Genomic DNA, 17,533 nt, shown 5'->3' on the forward strand with positions numbered 1-17,533 from the left:
GGCTCCTCCATCCACGGGATTTGCCAGGCAAGAGTACTGGAGTGGGTTGCCATTGCCTTCTCCAAAATATATGTTACCTATTTTTAAAACCAGTGTTTGACTTACCGGAGTGATGAAAACCACATCCCAAAGCAGCTTTGCAACAGCAGAAGGAAAATGAGAACTGCCATCCCAGCAAGACACGATATTCCTGTTTCCATCCAGAGCAGGGCAGTCACTGCAATTGCCTGCAGTGGCCCTACCCACAGATAGTGCAAGAACATCGTTACCTTAAAGACAAAGATAAGCCTTCTTAGGATATTATAAAAAAACAACACAAGTAAGGACACAGTATAGAAATAATATGCTTGTGAAGAAGATACAGGATCCAAAACAGAAATGATCACAGTGGATTTTAAACCTGCTAAAGCAGAAATCCACACATCCACCCCAAATGACACTGTTCTGAGGCAGCACAGGACCAGCCACGGAGAACCCAACCAGCAGCACTGGGAGGAAGATCTGAATTTTATCCACAATACAGATGAGCTCAGGGTTTCCCCAAACTCTCTTTGCTCCAAAATTCAGCCACCATCTCCCCAGGAGAGCCTATATTATGGTACCTACTACTCTCTCCAGTAATTACTTAAGTATTTACCTCCCTGACAGGCTGTGGCTTTTGGGGGACAAAAACTAAGCCTAATTTATCCCTGAAACTGAGTAGAAGTCTTACTTCATGTTTGATGAATGAATACTTGAAGGAGAAGCAGTCTAGTGCAGTACAGATCTGACCAACAGCTACAATGGGTAATATGATTTATTCATAAAGTGAGCGGGAAAAAAGAGTGTGAGGGGATGGCAGAGAATAGGTTGTGTCTGGCTGAGGACCACCCACTTGGCATTATTGCTCACAGGCTCCCTATACAGCAGGCACTGAACAGGGAAAGAACAACCCCTGCCCACCAGGCCTTCATCAATCAGAGGAGGAGGAAGACAGCCCAGCAACACCAACACCATGTGCCAAGAAGGGCCACACCAGGGGGACCCCTAGGGACACTAACCAAGCTGGGAAAGAATCCTGCTGCCTGTCTATTATTAGAAAGACAAAATTCTCATCCACAGGACAACACACATTGTTACATCTAAGTTGCACACAGAAGAAATGAGAGTTGGATAAAAAGAACCCTTGTCTTAGGTCCTCAACAGAACCCTGGCTGACACCAAACCCTGGCACCTGGCATCCCAATAAGCTACATTCAGTAAGAAGGATGGGAAATGGAAGAGAATCCCTCAGGAGCAGCTTACCTGATCAAACCTATTTACATCGTTGGACAGCAGGTTGACTATCTGGCCTGTGGTGGTCTTCCCCATGGCCGAGCTACTCAGACGAAGTACCTAGTGAGAGAAAGATACAGAGAATTGGATTGCTAAGGTGATACCAAGTCAATCTTACAACATAGCAAAATGGAGTGTGTTTTTGTGGGGTCTTGAGCAGTGCTAGGATAAAGAGAGTGACCCTGAACAGCAGGGCTCTAGGGACCTACATTCATCCTTCATCTCCTCAATGTGGCGGCAGCCCTGCCCATAAGAACAACAAAGGGAGGAGCAGGAGGTAGAAGCAAAATCCCCCATCCTGCTTCTCAATGAACTTGAACCTGCCTGAAGGAAAAAGGGATGTTGATTTAGACTTAAGAACAAACCAAAATAAATTTAAGCCAAACTACATGAAAGTGGAAAGGCTACCTTAAAGAAAGAAATTAGAGGACTTGGACAGACTATAAATCTGGAATTGATTATTAATTCTGAGCGAGACCTCATTTAAACACTTTGGGCTTAGTTTATTCATTCTGAAATGAGTGAGTATAATGTTCAAAACACTGTTCCTGTGAGGAACCTCTGTTCTTAATGCCAGTCTGCTGACTTTACAAAAAACACAGCCTCTGCTGCACAATTCCTTTATTTGTTAAGAAAAATGCCCTAGAGATCTGAGGAACCTGAACAGACACCATGAGCTGCTTCAAAGACCACCAGTCAGATCCAAACAGAGTCTCATGGCTCATAAAACTGTTTCATTTAGTCCTCAGGTTAAACAGAAAAATCAGTGATAAAGTGGGGATGTAAAACAACGTAGCTGCCATAGAAGAGAGTATGGCTGTTCCTCAAAAAAATAAACACAAAATTAGCATATAATACAGCAGTTCCACTTCTGGGAATATACTCAAAAGAACTGAGTGTATGAACTTGAACAGATATTGATACACTTGTGTTCAGAGCAGCAATGATCACAATAGCAAAAGGTAGAAACAACCCAAATGTTCACTAACAGATGAATGGATACAGAGAATGCTGTATATACCTATAATGGAATATTATTCAATTGTAAAATGGAATTAAATTTGACACCTGCTCCACCATCAGTGAACCCTTAAGACATTATGCTATATGACATAAACGAGACACAGAATGACAAATATTTTACGATTCCACTTACATGGGACACCAAGTCAAATTCAAATATTGAAGTAGAATGGTGATGGCTGGTAGGGGTGGGCTGGGGCGGCTGGAGAATTAGTGTTTATTGGATGGAGAGGATCACTTTGCGAAGATGAAATTCTGGAGATGAAGAGCAGTGTTGTTTCCTCAACAATGTAAATGTTCCTAATGTCACTAAATTGTTGTTGTTCAGTCACTAAGTCATGCCCAACTCTTTGCAATGCCATGGACTGCAGCACAGCAGTCTCCTCAGTCCTCCACTGTCTCCTGAAGTTTGCTCAAATTCATGTCCATTGAGTCAGTGAAGGTATCTAAACATCTCATCATCTGCCACCCCTGTCTCTTTTGCCTTCAGTCTTTCCCAACATCAGGGTCTCTTCCAATGAGTCAGCTCTTCATGTCACTAATGTCACTAATCTAGTTGGGAAACAATGTTCCCCAATTTAGTTAAAATTGTAAATTTTATGTTGTGCATATTTTATAATAATTTTTAAATCAATGACCAAAAGCCAAAAGTAACTTTACCAAATTTGCAGAAATGACAAATCATTTTATTTATGACACATCCCACAAGATCATCCAAAGTTCAGCTAAAAAGAGCCCAAAAATTTCCCAAAGGTGACATTCCAAAGTGTTAGTGTGAAGAGGAAGGAAAAACAGGTGGACAATGACTCACCTGTGCAGCAAAGAGTGAGCTTTGACTGAACCATGACCTCACACCTAACAAGGTTTTCACAGTGCAGTTCTGGTGAAATTTCACACATACTTATGGGAGCTAAGCACAATCTAGAAAGACAAACATCTAGCTAACTTGTGGAGAAATCTGAGTACTCATCTCTTAAACAGTGAAAGGTGCAAGAGAATAACAAATATATGATGAGGGACAATGAAGAACCCTGGCTAGAGTGTACAGTCACCACTGCCATTTCCATGTCACCCAGGAGGAAACCAGCCCTTGTGCCAAACACACACAGTGAGATGCCAGGGGCCCTGGGTTCATACAGCACTGAGATTAACAAGAGTATGCTCAAAGAAAGATGAGGAGAAGACACTTTACATTTTGCCAAGAAAAACATTCCCAAGAAACAGAAGCTCTAGATAAGCAGCATAAGTAGCAACTAGGTAAAAGAAGCGACAATTTCAATTTAAATTTTTTGGTTTTAGCTTTTGATTAGGATTTTATCTTTTAATAAAAATTATATGTATTAAGGTGGACAACATGATTATTGTTAAAAATATACATTGGGAAATAATTTCTGTAGTAAAACCAATTAACATATTCACACTTTATGTAGTTACCATTTTGTGTGCCTCCTGAGAACACTTAGGTCTTCCCTTTTGGCTCAGCTGATAAAGAATATGCCTGCAATGCGGGAGACATGGGTTCGATCCCTGGGTTGGGAAGATCCCCTGGAAAAGGAAAGGCTACCCACTCTAGTATTCTCGCCTGGAGAATTCCATGAACTACATAGTCCATGGGGTCGGAAAGAGTCGGACACGACTGAGCGATTTTCACTTTCACACTTTCACTTGAGAACACTTCAGATCTACTCTCGCATAAAAATTCAAGTATATAATACAATTAAATAAGGATTTTTTAAAGCAAATAACCCAGGGCAACACAATACTGAGAAACAACTTTACACAGAGACTTTCAGCAGTTGACATGGTGTATCTGTGGCAATTTCTTTGTAAAGACACCTGAAATCCTAATTCCTTTTATACTAGCTAAGATCAGGGTAAGCTATGAAGTAGTTGTGTGGCATTTCTCAATATAAAAATCACTGAACACATCAAATCAGGTCTTATTAAAACTTCTATAATGCATACTAAAAAGAAAAAGGAAATATAGTATTATGAAGATAACTTGAAAGAACAGCAACAAATTCTCCCCCAAATTACTAAAGACAATGGATATTTTCAAGTTTTATCCAAAATATCCAATTATTGTCTTTAATGCCAATAAAACAATTGTAACTATAGCATATAGCATATAGCGAGTTTGTATTTAGCCTGAGTTATAATTATATTTTTCTTTTTTTAATACCTTTTATTTTATTTAACTTTACAATATTGTATTGGTTTTTGCCATATATCAAAATGAATCTGCCACAGGTATACACGTGTTTCCCATCCTGAACCCTCCTCCCTCCTCCCTCCCCATACCATCCCTCTGGGTCATCCCAGTGCACCAGCCCCAAGCATTCTGTATCCTGCATCGAACCTGGACTGGCGACTCGTTTCATATATGATATTATACATATTTCAATGTCATTCTCCCAAATCATCCCACCCTCTCCCTCTCCCACAGAGTCCAAAATCCTGTTCTATACATCAGTGTATCTTTTGCTGTCTCGTATACAGGGTTATTGTTACCATCTTTCTAAATTCCATATATATGCGTTAATATACTGTATTGGTGTTTTTCTTTCTGGCTTACTTCACTCTGTATAATAGGCTCCAGTTTCATCCACCTCATTAGAACTGATTCAAATGTATTCTTTTTAATGGCTGAGTAATACTCCATTGTGTATATGTACCACAGCTTTCTTATCCATTCATCTGCTGATAGAAATCCCTTGCATTCCTATACATTAATAATGAGAAAATAGAAAGAGAATTTAAGGAAACAATTCCATTCACCATTGCAACGAAAAGAATAAAATACATAGGAATATATCTACCTAAAGAAACTACAGACCTATATATGCTGCCAAGTCACTTCAGTTGTGTCCGACTCTGTGCAACCCCATGGACTGCAGCCTACCAGGCTTCTCCATCCATGGGATTCTCCAGGCAAGAACACTGGAGTGGGTTGCCATTTCCTTCTCCAAAAGACCTATATATAGAAAACTATAAAACACTGGTGAAAGAAATCAAAGAGGACACTAATAGATGGAGAAATATACCATGTTCATGGATTGGAAGCATCAGTATAGTGAAAATGAGTATACTACCCAAAGCAATCTATGGATTCAGTGCAATCCCTATCAAGCTACTAAAAGTATTCTTCACAGAGCTAGAACAAATAATTTCACAATTTGTATGGAAATACAAAAAACCTCAAATAGCCAAAGCTATCTTGAGAAAGAATAATGGAACTGAAGGAATCAACCTGCCTGACTTCAGGCTCTACTACAAAGCCACAGTCATCAAGACAGTATGGTACTGGCATGAAGACAGAAATATAGATCAATGGAACAAAATAGAAAGCCCTGAGATAAATCCACGCACATATGGACACCTTATCTTTGACAAAGGAGGCAAGAATATACAATGGATTAAAGACAATTTCTTTAACAAGTGGTGCTGGGAAAACTGGTCAACCACTTGTAAAAAAATGAAATTAGAGCACTTTCTAACACCATACACAAAAATAAACTCAAAATGGATTAAAGATCTAAACGTAAGACCAGAAACTATATTTTTCTTTAGTTAACACAATTGTACTGAATGCGATTAAATGGGCCATTGAAAAATATAATCATTCCTTTTCTCAAATCCATTCTGTTCTCCAAGATTTAATTTTATGGATCCAACCCTGAAGTTCACTTTTAAATACAGCTTTGAAGCTTTTAATGAACAACAACAACAAAATTTCCAGAAATACCACTATGAGAATTAGGAATAAAAACATTGAAAATCAATGGGATACCTTTAATACTTTAATTTTTAATTAGATTTTATTACAGATTTAGTGGATATTATGCAACAGTGGATATTATGTGGCTAAAAGTCATAAAAGGTAGCCCTGATCCAATCTCAGTAGAAAACTTATTATATATTGGAAAAGCAACAAAAAAAAACTTGACTTGGTGCAAACACCAAGCTTCTCCAGTAAAGTACAAATGATCCCAGTTACAAAAGTTTAGTTTACAGAGAACTTTCCCTAAATGTTCCTGATGCTTCAGGGGAGGTATACACTGTGAAACCGAGTGACACTCACCTTGCAGTAGATCATATGGCACAGGGCTACTCTCAGCCTCATCCCCAAACACTGAATGTGATAGAAGTATAAGTGGTGCAGAACGGCCCACACCAGCACGCTGGCGCTCAGCCCTGCCGCATAGCCGTAGGCTTCGTGCAAAGCGGCAGAATCGGTGGGATCATAGTTTTCAACATAACTAATCATTTTCCCCAAAAATATGGGCTGAACGACTCTGGTGCCTTCCTAAAAGGAAAAAAAGGCTTAATTAGAAATGCAAGCTCTACCAGTTTTCTTAACACAAGTTTTACTTTTACCATTAGCATATTAAAAGGGCATTTTTGGCAAAACACTACATTTATGATTCACCTGAAAAGAAAATATCTATCTCCTATTAGACAAGCAGACAATAGTTTTAACCTTAAGCCAAAATTTTACATTCAAAGAAAATGAAGCCTTAGTACTTCATACTCACTACACTCTAGAAGTTCAATAAATACTACAACCAGTGCTTTAGAATGCATTTGGCAAAATACCAAGTTATTCTTAGGGTGCTGGTGCTAAGTTGCTTCAGTCACGTCCAACTCTTTGTGACCCTGTGGACTGTAGCCCACCAGGCTCCTCTGTCCATGGGATTTCCCAAGCAAGAATACTGGAGTGGGTTGCCATTTCCTTCTTCAGGGAATCTTCCTCACCCAGGGATCGAAATTGTGTCTCTTTATGACTCCTGCATAGGCAGGCGGGTTCTTTATCACTAGCACCAGAAAAAGGGTAAGAAATTTGCTTCCATACAAACAAGCTCTGCTGGCAGTCTATCCCTGTCCCCATGTTCTTTCAACATCTCAGCCTAACAGAAAGTCAAAATGGTTCATGTATGGGAGACACACTCTTATCACCTTCTTAAGAATCTTTATGAATTGAGACACTGAGACAAATGCATTCACTTGTACCCACCCCAAACTTCACACATCAGTACAACAAGAAAACAGAGCCCAGACTCTGTTGGAACATCACAGAGAAACCAGGCTGGGAGGTTCTCAGGGTCTCAGCCCCGAGGGACACTGTGTCAATATGTCCCTACCCTCTGGAAGCTGGGCTGTCCCTTGAAATCAAGCTAAAAAACAATTTTTGTCCACGGTTTGCCATCAGCCACTTATTGCCATCAGCCACTTATTGCTGGTTTGGAAGAAATGTTACCAATCATCTCTTCCCTAAGGCAAAAGTTAAAATCCTAAACAAGTGAGGTGGAGGACACTGAGCCTTCTCCCTTGAGTAAGCCTTAAGGAAAGCAATTTTCTTTCCCAAAACTAAAGGTAGAAAACTGCAACACTTGCTCACCCTGCCAAATGGCCACTCCACCCCACAACCTACTTCTTCCCTCTAGTCACCCCTTGAAGGTCCCCTTCTCTCCCATCAAAGAAAACCAAACACTCAACACAAATCCAAGTCATCAAAAGTAAACGCCATGACCCTAGCATCATTTCCTCCACAGACTTCTCAAAAGACAAAATGTCAAAACTTTGGAAATCTTTCAGGAACTTGACTTTGGAGCAAGCTTTTCCTTTTAAGCAATCCTTCCTTATTAATATAGACAGGATAAGCAACTGCCAGGCTTTCCTTGATAGCACTCTTCTGTCTGTCTGAAGTTGTGGAAAAGATATGCAAGAGGAAGAGAAGCTGAATCCCCAACACAAACAAAACTAACAAGCATTTTCTGCTCAACAAACTAGTGCCTGATGAGGATATATAGAGAAAGTTGTCCCCATTCCTCAAATGGATGTAACATTAAACCCCGACACTCCTGTCTTGTTCTGCACCCACAGGTTCACAGGCTACACCAACTGCCTCACCTTCCACAAGGTAATAGAAAGCTTCATCTATTACAGAGAAGAAATCACTGTTAAGCTAAAGAATTATGCATAGGATGATCAGATCAGAGTAAGAGGATCTGTTCTCAAGAACACAAAGTTTCACTGTTACATTTCCAGCAAGCCCTATCATTCACCCCTAGAGGTTCTAAGAGCTTATGGAAGAGCCCCTCAGACTGTACACTGTAAAACAGACTTTGTATAGACCGCACTGAGATAGAAATATGTAGGCTCACACAGAGAAACAAGAATGTCAGCCCAGGTAAGGCCGAGGGCAGTCCAGTGCTGCAGCCTGCAAACCTGGGGCTCTCCATCAGAAGCCCAGCACTAACACCTGCCATCCCAAACGGTCCTAAAACTTATGATTTGCTTAGGAAATCATTGTTGCCTGTTACTCAGCTCTCCTTTTGACCCTGATACTATTCTAATTACAGTAAGTGTAATGTCACCCACCAAAGAGAATACTGATAGATGCAACAAATTCACCAAAAAGTAGTATAAAATAAAGGCACCTCATTACTATCTGATTGGATTTTTTCTGCTGAGACATAGTATTTAATAACCGAGTTGAGCAGATAGCCTCATTAAGGAGTAATGCCATGGACTTTCCTGGTGGTCCAGTCGTTAAGAATCTGCCTGCAAATGCAGGGGACACAGGTTCCATCTCTGGTCAGGGAAGATCCCACATGCTGTGGAGCAACCAAGCCTGTGCACCACAACTACTGAGCCCATGCACGCTGACTACTGGAACCATCACACCTAGAGCCTGTGCTCCACAACAAGAGAAGCCACTGCAGTGAGAGGCCCACACACTGTAACTACAGAAAAGTCCTTGCTCAGCAGTGAAGACCCAGTGCAATCAAAATTGATTTATTTTTTTAAAAAAGAGTAAGGCCAGTGGTGAAAGACAGGGAAGCCTGGCATGCTGCAGTCCCTGGGGTAGCAGACACCGACACAACTGAGCGACTGAACAACAAATGCCAGTCCTGGCTCAGAGCTTCCACTCCTCTGTCTGCTCTTTTTTAAAATCTTGTTTGTTTATTTATCTTTGACTCTGCTGGATCTTCGTTGACACACACGGGCTCTTCCTTGCTGTGTGGGCCTTCTCTTGTTGCGGTGAGTGAGGGCTACTCTCTAGTTGTAGCGGCCATGCTTCTGGTTTTGCTGGCTCCTCTTTTTGCAGAGCAGAGGCTCTAGGGCACACAGGCTTCGGTAGGTGCACCAAGTGGGCTCCGTAGTTGCAGTTGATGGGCCCCAAGGCATGTGGGATCTGAGTTCCTGGACCAGGAACCCATGTCCACTGCACTGGCAGGAAAATTCTTAACCACTGACCACTAGGGAAGTCCCTCCTCTGTCTGTTCTTGATCCTAATCCTCAACGAGTAAGAAATAAAACAATTGAGAAAATGTTCATTAGCAAACTTGAAACTAACCAAATGAAAACCTTCTGGATAGCAAGAACAAGATCAAAAATTGTTCCCATAAAGCCTTCATCTTTGACACCAACCTATAACCCAGTGAATAGCCTTCCCACAAAACAACTGGGAACATAGTTCTTCTTGCTTCACAAGAATTCTGCATAACTGTGAAACTGTAAAAGATATTTAAAACAGTCCAATATAATACCACAACAATCATTTCAAAGTTCTATGAGAGTCTCTGAGGCAGACATCTCGTGGTGGAGTCCTTGTTAGTTAATCTCCTGCAAGCACTTGACATTCCGGCTCACCTCTTGCTTCTTAGGGGAACTTACAGTTTCTCTGCTACATTTCCACACTACTTGAAGTGTTTCTGGCCCAATTCTACCATCTTCAAGAAAAACTGAGTAACTCCCTGAGATGGCCCAAGCCACCACCTTAAATACCATCTCCAGCTAAAGAAAGGTTGGTAGGGACACATATGAGAAGTTAATAGGAAAAGCAGCTAAAATTAAAATGGCTGGGTTTTTTACAGAGGTTTAAGTATTCTCCATTGACAAGATTCTTCTGTGATTTAGAGACATCCTTCTCTTTTGGGTACTGGGAGGAAGACACCTTTACAAATGGAAATTTCCTTCATCAATGTAAATGTCCCTCACAGAAGGGTAACTTCTGCTCTGTCTTTACAGTTTCTCCTGTGTCTATTTCTCAAAAAAAAAAAAAAATCAGCTAAAAATAATCTTTGTGTTAAAAATGCACATTCTCAGGTGACACTTTCTACTACCCTTCAATCATATTCAATGTTTGTAGTTTTGAAATATTTGTAACACCTACAGGAAAAAATAAAAAACTCTGTAGGAAGCAGGTGACAGAGCTGTTGTCAGAAAAACATCTCTTGACTCTGAGTCTCAATGGAGGCTGTGGGAGGAGAGAAGAGAATGCAGAGAACACTGGCCTGGGAGTCCGAACACTGGGCTTCAGAAACCAGGTCGGCCACCTGCGAGTCACATGACCCTAAGCCCATCATGTGCCCACCTGCCCTCCAGGTCTTTGTTTACCTCGAGGAATTGTGGGACAACTAAGAGCCACAACAGCTCAAAGTATTCTAAAGTGAAAGTGAAGTCTAAGAGCCAACAGCTCTAAGTACTCTAAAACCAACACTAAAAAACAAGTGTAAGCTATGATCATTTTTATGATACAGAAGTCCTGGGAAGAGACCTGCTCTATTAATGGCAGAGGCTGGTTTCACAAAGGGTTTGGAAAACTCAGTGCTGCTCACAGGCCACCATGCAGAGCAACTCTTGAGAAAAGTCATTTATAAAAGCCAACATTTCTGGATAGCAATTAAAAGTTTCACTTCTAAGCAGATTTTTTTTTTTTAATTTTTAACCATTATGAATGCAACCTTTAAAAAAGAGGTACCTACTTCCCTGAGTTCTAAAAGAAAATGGAATAAGGGAGGAGTGGGGAGAATGAGTGAAATAGATGATGGAGATTAGAAGGTACAATCTTTTAGTTAAAAAAATAAATAGTGAGATGTGATGTACAACATAGGAAATACAGTCAATAATATTGGAATAACTTTGTATGGTGACAGAGGGCAACTAGACTTGCAGTGATCATTTTATAATGTATACAAATATTGAATCAGTATGCTATATACCTAAAACTAATATAATAAGTCAATTATACTTCATTTTTTATTTTTAATGGGAATAAAACCTTTTTTATGCTTTTTAAAAAATGAATTAAAAAGCATTCCCATCATTTATGACTCAAGGTCATCACTGTGGGTATCACTAACAACTAATGCCTAATGCTATGCTCTCAATATCCAGCAGGGTGCACACAGCAGGTCTGCTCTGCAGGTCCCCTTCTGCTTGGCTCAGTGCCCCCTCCTCCTCTCCCTTGCTGTGTGGACTTCGGTGGTTGCTCTCAGCCCACAGTAACTTTGCCACCAAAGCCTCCACTTTGCCACTTCACCACTTTTCAGCCTCCTGTGTTGAGCAAACTCAAGGGACACTTGGAAGAAAGGGTTGGGAAATAAAGGCAAAAGCCCAATACAGCTCTTGGGGAACCAGACCTGAGTCAAGGCACAAAACCCACTGTGGGACTCAGAGGATTCTGTTTACCTCCTGCCCGTAAGCTGAGCTCCAAAGTGAATATTTACACAAACATGTGCCTCCTACAGCCTCCACCTAGACCAGAGACCATCAGCAAAAGTGGCCTTGGACAAACAAGTAACTTGACAAGGCTAGGCCCTTTCTAATGTTCCTGGCAACAGGACATAAACCCTGGTCACTTCCCCCCCTCTCCGGGCAAGAGACTAGGTGAACCCACTCTGGTTCTCTGAGGTCACCCCACTTACACACCAGCAGGTGGAGACCTCACCTCTCAGAGAGAAGCCCCGATGACCTAGGGAGGTGTTCTCTGTGTCTCTGGTCCAGGCAGAGACTTCAGGCTCCTCCTCCCCACCCTGAGGGCCCTGGACAGGCAGAAACCTGTCCTCCCCACCCACATTCCCCTTGGAGGTGTACAAAGGGGAGGGGCCAGACATGCTGAGAACTCACTGCCTGTTCTGTTCTAATTAGGGGTGACCTGTAAATGCCCCAGGTTCAATATCAGCCTGGTACTTGTTTCCCCAAGCATTACAGTCACTCAATTCTCATGGGACAGAGGTTCACATACCTTGAAATTCTAACCCCAAAATCCTCACCCTGGACTGGCATGGCCCTGCCTCTTCCCACTGGTGCTGCCAGGAATACCTGCGTTGTGGTTGGTCAGAGCACTGTCTGGGAACCACAGATAATCCATGAGTCATCCTGTGCACCAGAGGAATTTAAAAAAGGGCTGGAAGTCACAAATAAATGTGTTCATGTTTTAGAGAATCCTGAGCTGAGTTTAGATCCTCCGCCATATAAAATAAAAGGCCACTTAGGGATGGTAATGACGGGAAAGGTGGTTTGTTAAAGGGCTCCTGGGTCCATCTGAACTTAGCATGATGCTACTGCTAGTGTTAACATCCTAGTCACTTCTGGCACCCAGGGTGCATGGTCACCTGGAATCTACCCTCAATTACAATCCCCAATCTGACTTCCTGCTCTAGGAAGTTCTTAGCATCCTATTTATTAACTTCAGGCCAAGTTCAGGATGCATGTGTCTTGAGACCTGTAGACAAAGCTCTCAAGATGTGTCTTCCTGGGAATTCCCTGATGGTCCAGTGGTTAAGATGCTTTGCTTTCATTCCATGGCCGAAGTTAAATCCCTGGTTGCAGAACTAAGATCCCATAATCCACATAGTCAAAAAGCATTTTTAAATAATTTTTTTAATGAGCATTTCTGACACTGGGCAAGCTATAAGTCATTGAGATGGTCAAGATGGTAAGTCAGAGTACCTGAGACATAATGTCCCTCTGTCCTTTGTGAGACCATGGCACACTATGGAAGTACTTGGCACTCAGTGTCCTCTATTCTAAAACCAGGATAATATTAAGTCAGGAAGGTGGATTCCTCCAGCTCCATTTCTTCTTTCTCAAGACTGCTTTGGCTATTCAGGGTCTTTTGTGTTTCCATATTAATTGTGAAAATTTCTGTTCTAGTTCTGTGAAAAATGTCATTGGTAATTTGATAGGGATCACATTGAATCTGTAGATTGCATTTGATAGTATAGTCATTTTCACAATATTGATTCTTCCTACCCAGAAACATGGAATATCTCTCCAGCTGTTTAAGTCATCTTTGATTTCTTTCATTAGTGTCCTATAATTTTCTGTATACAGTTCTTTCATCTCCTTAGGTAAATTTATTTCTAGATATTTTTTTTTTGCAATGGTAAATTGGATTGATTCTGTAATTTCTCTGATTTTTCATTGTTATTATATAGAAATGCAAGTGATTTCTGTGTATCAATTTTGTATCCTGCAACTTTGCTAAATTCACTGACTAGCTCTAGTAATTTTCTGATACTATCTTTAGGGTTTTCTATACAGTGTCATGTCATCTGCAAACAGTGAGAGCTTTACTTTTTCTTTTCTGATCTGAATTATTTTTATTTCTTTTTCTTCTCTGATTGCTGTAGCTAGGACTTCCAGAACTATGTTGAATAATAATGTTAGGTAGGTAGAATAGGGAAAAGGAGCCCAAAATGGCGGTGGCTAAAAGAAAAGGAAGGGAAAAGCCCACTAAAATAGAACAAAGGAAGGTCAAAGGAAGGTCCGAGGACCAGAGTGAAGACTTCAGGTAGAACAAACAGCACTCCTGGCTAAGCCCAATTTGCATAGGGCAGGCCCAGGTGGAGGAAAAACATATAAAAGGAGGAGCCAAAGCGCTTTCTCTCTCTCTCCCTCCCCCGCATGCTCTTCCACTCTCTTCTCTTTGAGTCTTTGGGTTAGCATGCCCTCACACTTCGCGGATGGATTCTCCTGCTATCTTCTAAATAAAATAGAGCTGTAACACTGATTTGCCTAAGAGCTATAACACGGTTTGTCCAAGACCCGAGAGCTTTGACACGCTGAGGGCTTTAATGTCCGTTGCTCCAAATCTTTGTTGTGGTGAGACAAAGAACCGAGGAACATACATTCGCATGACAATAATAATATGTTGAATAATAATAATAACAAGACACCCTTGTCTTGTTCCTGATCTTAGGGAGAATACTTTCAGTTTTTCACCGTTGACAATAATGTTTGCTGTAGGTTTATCATATATGGCCTTTACTATGTTTAGGTAGATTCCTTCTATGCCCATTTTTTGAAGAGTTTTAATCATAAATAGGTGCTGAATTTTGTCAAAGGCTTTTTCTGCATCTATTGAGATGATCATATGGTTTTTATTTTTCAATTTGTTTATATGGTGTGTCACATTGACTGATTTGCATATATTGAAGAATCCTTGCATTCCTGAAATAAACTCAACTTGATCATGGTGTATGAGCTTTTTAATGTGTTGCTGAATTCTGTTTGCTGGAATTTTGTTGAGGATTTTTGCATCTATGTTTATCAGTGATATTGGCCTGTAGTTTTCTTTTCTGTGTTGTTTTTGTCTGGTTTTGGTATCAGGGTGATGGTGGCCTCATAGAATGAGTTTGGAAGTGTTCCTTCCTCTGTAATTTTTTTTAAAGCGTTTTAGAAGGATAGGCATTAGCTCTTCTGTAAATGTTAATACAATTCTGCCATGGAGTCATCTGGTCCTGGGCTTTTGTTTTCTGAGAGATTTTTGATCACAGCTTCAATTTCAGTAATTTCAGTACTTATAAGTGGGTTGTTCATAATTTCTATTTCTTCCTGGTTCAGTCTTGGAAGATTGAACTTTTCTAAGGATCTGTCCATTTCTTCTAAGTTATCCATCTTATTGCCATATAGTTATTCATAATAGTCTCTTATAATCCTTTGTATCTCTGCATCCTCTGCTGTAACCTCTCCTTTTTCATTTCTAATTTTGTTGATTTGATTCTTTTTTTTCTTGATGAGTCTAGCTAAAGGCTTGTCAATTTTGTTTATCTTCTCAAACAACCAGCTTTTAGTTTTATTAATCTTTACTATTGTTTCTTTCATTTCTTTTTCATGTATTTCTGCTCGGATCTTTATGATTTCTTTCCTTCTACTAATTTGGGCATTTTCTTGTTCTTCTTTGTCCAGCTGTGTTAGGTGTAAAGTTAGGTTATCTATTCAATGTTTCTCGAGGTGGGATTATATTGCTATAAACTTCCCTCTTAGAACTGCTTTTGCTGCATCCCATAGGTTTTGGGTTGTTGTTTTCATTGTTATTTGTTTCTAGAAATTTTTGATTTCCCTTTTGATTTCTTCAGTAACCTGTTGGTTATTTAGAAACGTATCGTTTAATCTCCATGTGCTTGTGTTTCTTAGAGAGTTTTTTTTTTTTCTTGTAATTGATATCTAGCCTCATAGCATTGTGTTCAGAGAAAATGCTTGATATGATTTCAATTTTCTTAAATTTACTGTTTGATTTGTGACACAAGATGTGGTCTATCCTGGAGAATATTCTGTGGGCACTTAAGAAGAAGGTGTATTCTTCTGCATTCAGATGGCATGTCCTGAAGATATCCATGACATCCATCTCATCTAATTTATCATTTAAGACTTGTACTTCCTTAATTTTGTTTTGATTACCTGTCCATTGATGTAAGTAGGGGGTTAAAGTCTCATACTATGATTGTGTTACTGTCAATTTCTCCTGTTATGTCTGTTAGCATTTGTCTTATGTATTGAGGTACTCCCATGTTGGGTTACACAGATATTCACAATTGTTATGTCTTCCTCATGGATTGATCCCTTGATCATTATGTAGTAACCTTCCTTATCTCTTGTAATCTTCCTTTTAAGGTCTATTTTGTCTGATATGAGGATTGCTACTCCAGCTTTATTTTGCTTCTCATTTGCATGGAACATATTTTTCCATCCTCTCACTTTCAGTCTATATGTGTCTTTAGGGCTGAAGTGGGTTTCTTGTAGACAGCATATATATGGGTCTTGTTTTTGTATCCATTCAGCCAGTCTGTGTCTTTTGGTTGGAACATTTAATCCATTTACATTTAAAATAATTATTGATATGTATGTCTTATTGCCATTTTCTTAACTGTTTGGGAATGAGTTTGTAGATCTTCTTTCTTCTCTTGTATTTCTTGACTATATATGTCCCTTTAACATTTGTTGTAAAGCTGGTTTTGTGGTACTGAGTTCTCTTAACTTTTGCTTGTCTGAAAAGCATTTGACTTCTCCATCAGTTTTGAATGAGATTCTTGATAGATACAGTAATCTTGCCTGTAGATTTTTCCCTTTCAGTACTTTAAATATATCCTGCCATTCCCTTCTGGTCTGCAGGGTTTCTGCTGAAAGATCAGCTGTTAAGTGTATGGGGTTTCCCTTGTACGTTACTTGCTGCTTCTCCCTTGTTGCTTTTAATAGTCTTTATTTGTGTTTAGTCTTTGTTAGTTTGATTAACATGTGCCTTGGCATGTTTCTCCTTGGATTTATCCTGTATGGGACTCTTTGTGCCTCTTGGACTTGACTGTTTCCTTTTCCATGTTTGGGAAATTTTCAACTATAGTCTCTTCAAAAATATTCTCATACCCTTTATTTTTCTCTTCTTCTTCTGGGACCCCTATGATTCGAATGTTGGTGGGTTTGATATTGTACCAGAGGTCTCTGAGGCTATCCTCAGTTCTTTTCATTCTTTTTACTTTATTCTGCTCTTCAGAAGTTATTTCCACCATTTTATCTTCCAGCTCACAGATTCATTCTTCTGCTTCAGATATTGATTCCTTCTAGAGTATTTTTTAATTTCAGTATTTGTGTTGTTTGTCTCTGAATGTTTATTCTTCAATTCTTCTGGGTCTTTGTTAATTTATTCTTGCAGTTTCTCCATTTTGTTTTCAAGGTTTTTGATCATCTTTACTATCATTATTCTGAAATCTTTTTCAGGTAGCTTGCCTATTTCCTCTTCATTTATTTGGACCTCTGTTTTTTCTAGTTTGTTCCTTCATTTGTGTAGCATTTCTCTGCCTTTTCTTTTTTTTTTTTTAACTTATTGTGTTTGAGGTTTCCTTTTCCCAGGCTTCAAGGTTGAATTCTTTCTTCTTTTTGTTTTCTGCCCTCCTAAGGTTGGTCCAGTGGTTTGTGTGAGCTTCGTATAGGGGAGATCTGTGCCGAGTTTTTTTGTTTGTTTTTCCTTTTATGGGCAAGGATGAGTGAGGTGGTAATCCTGTCTGCTGATGATTGGGTTTGTATGTTTGTTTTGTTTGTTGTTTAAATGAGGCATCCTCCACACAGTGCTACTGGTGGTTGGGTGATGCTGGGCCTTGTATTCAAGTGATTTCCTTTGTTGTGAGTTCTC

At 39.9% G+C, this 17,533-nt stretch overlaps 1 protein-coding gene across 1 annotated transcript in view; it reads right to left on the bottom strand.

Annotated features, from left to right (window-relative positions):
• The window catches only part of LOC133243937 (ATP-binding cassette sub-family C member 4-like), a 63,116-nt gene that overhangs the window by 32,864 nt on the left and 12,719 nt on the right, over positions 1-17,533 (bottom strand). The window contains exons 4-6 of the mRNA XM_061410645.1: positions 6,419-6,643; positions 1,285-1,374; positions 106-269 (exon numbers count right to left, since the gene is read on the bottom strand). Coding sequence (XP_061266629.1) covers positions 106-269; positions 1,285-1,374; positions 6,419-6,643 — 479 coding nt within the window. The remainder of the gene's footprint in view (positions 1-105; positions 270-1,284; positions 1,375-6,418; positions 6,644-17,533) is intronic.

This window comes from Bos javanicus, unplaced genomic scaffold (assembly GCF_032452875.1).
Source record: "Bos javanicus breed banteng unplaced genomic scaffold, ARS-OSU_banteng_1.0 tig00001600_1, whole genome shotgun sequence".
Taxonomy (NCBI): domain Eukaryota; kingdom Metazoa; phylum Chordata; class Mammalia; order Artiodactyla; family Bovidae; genus Bos; species Bos javanicus.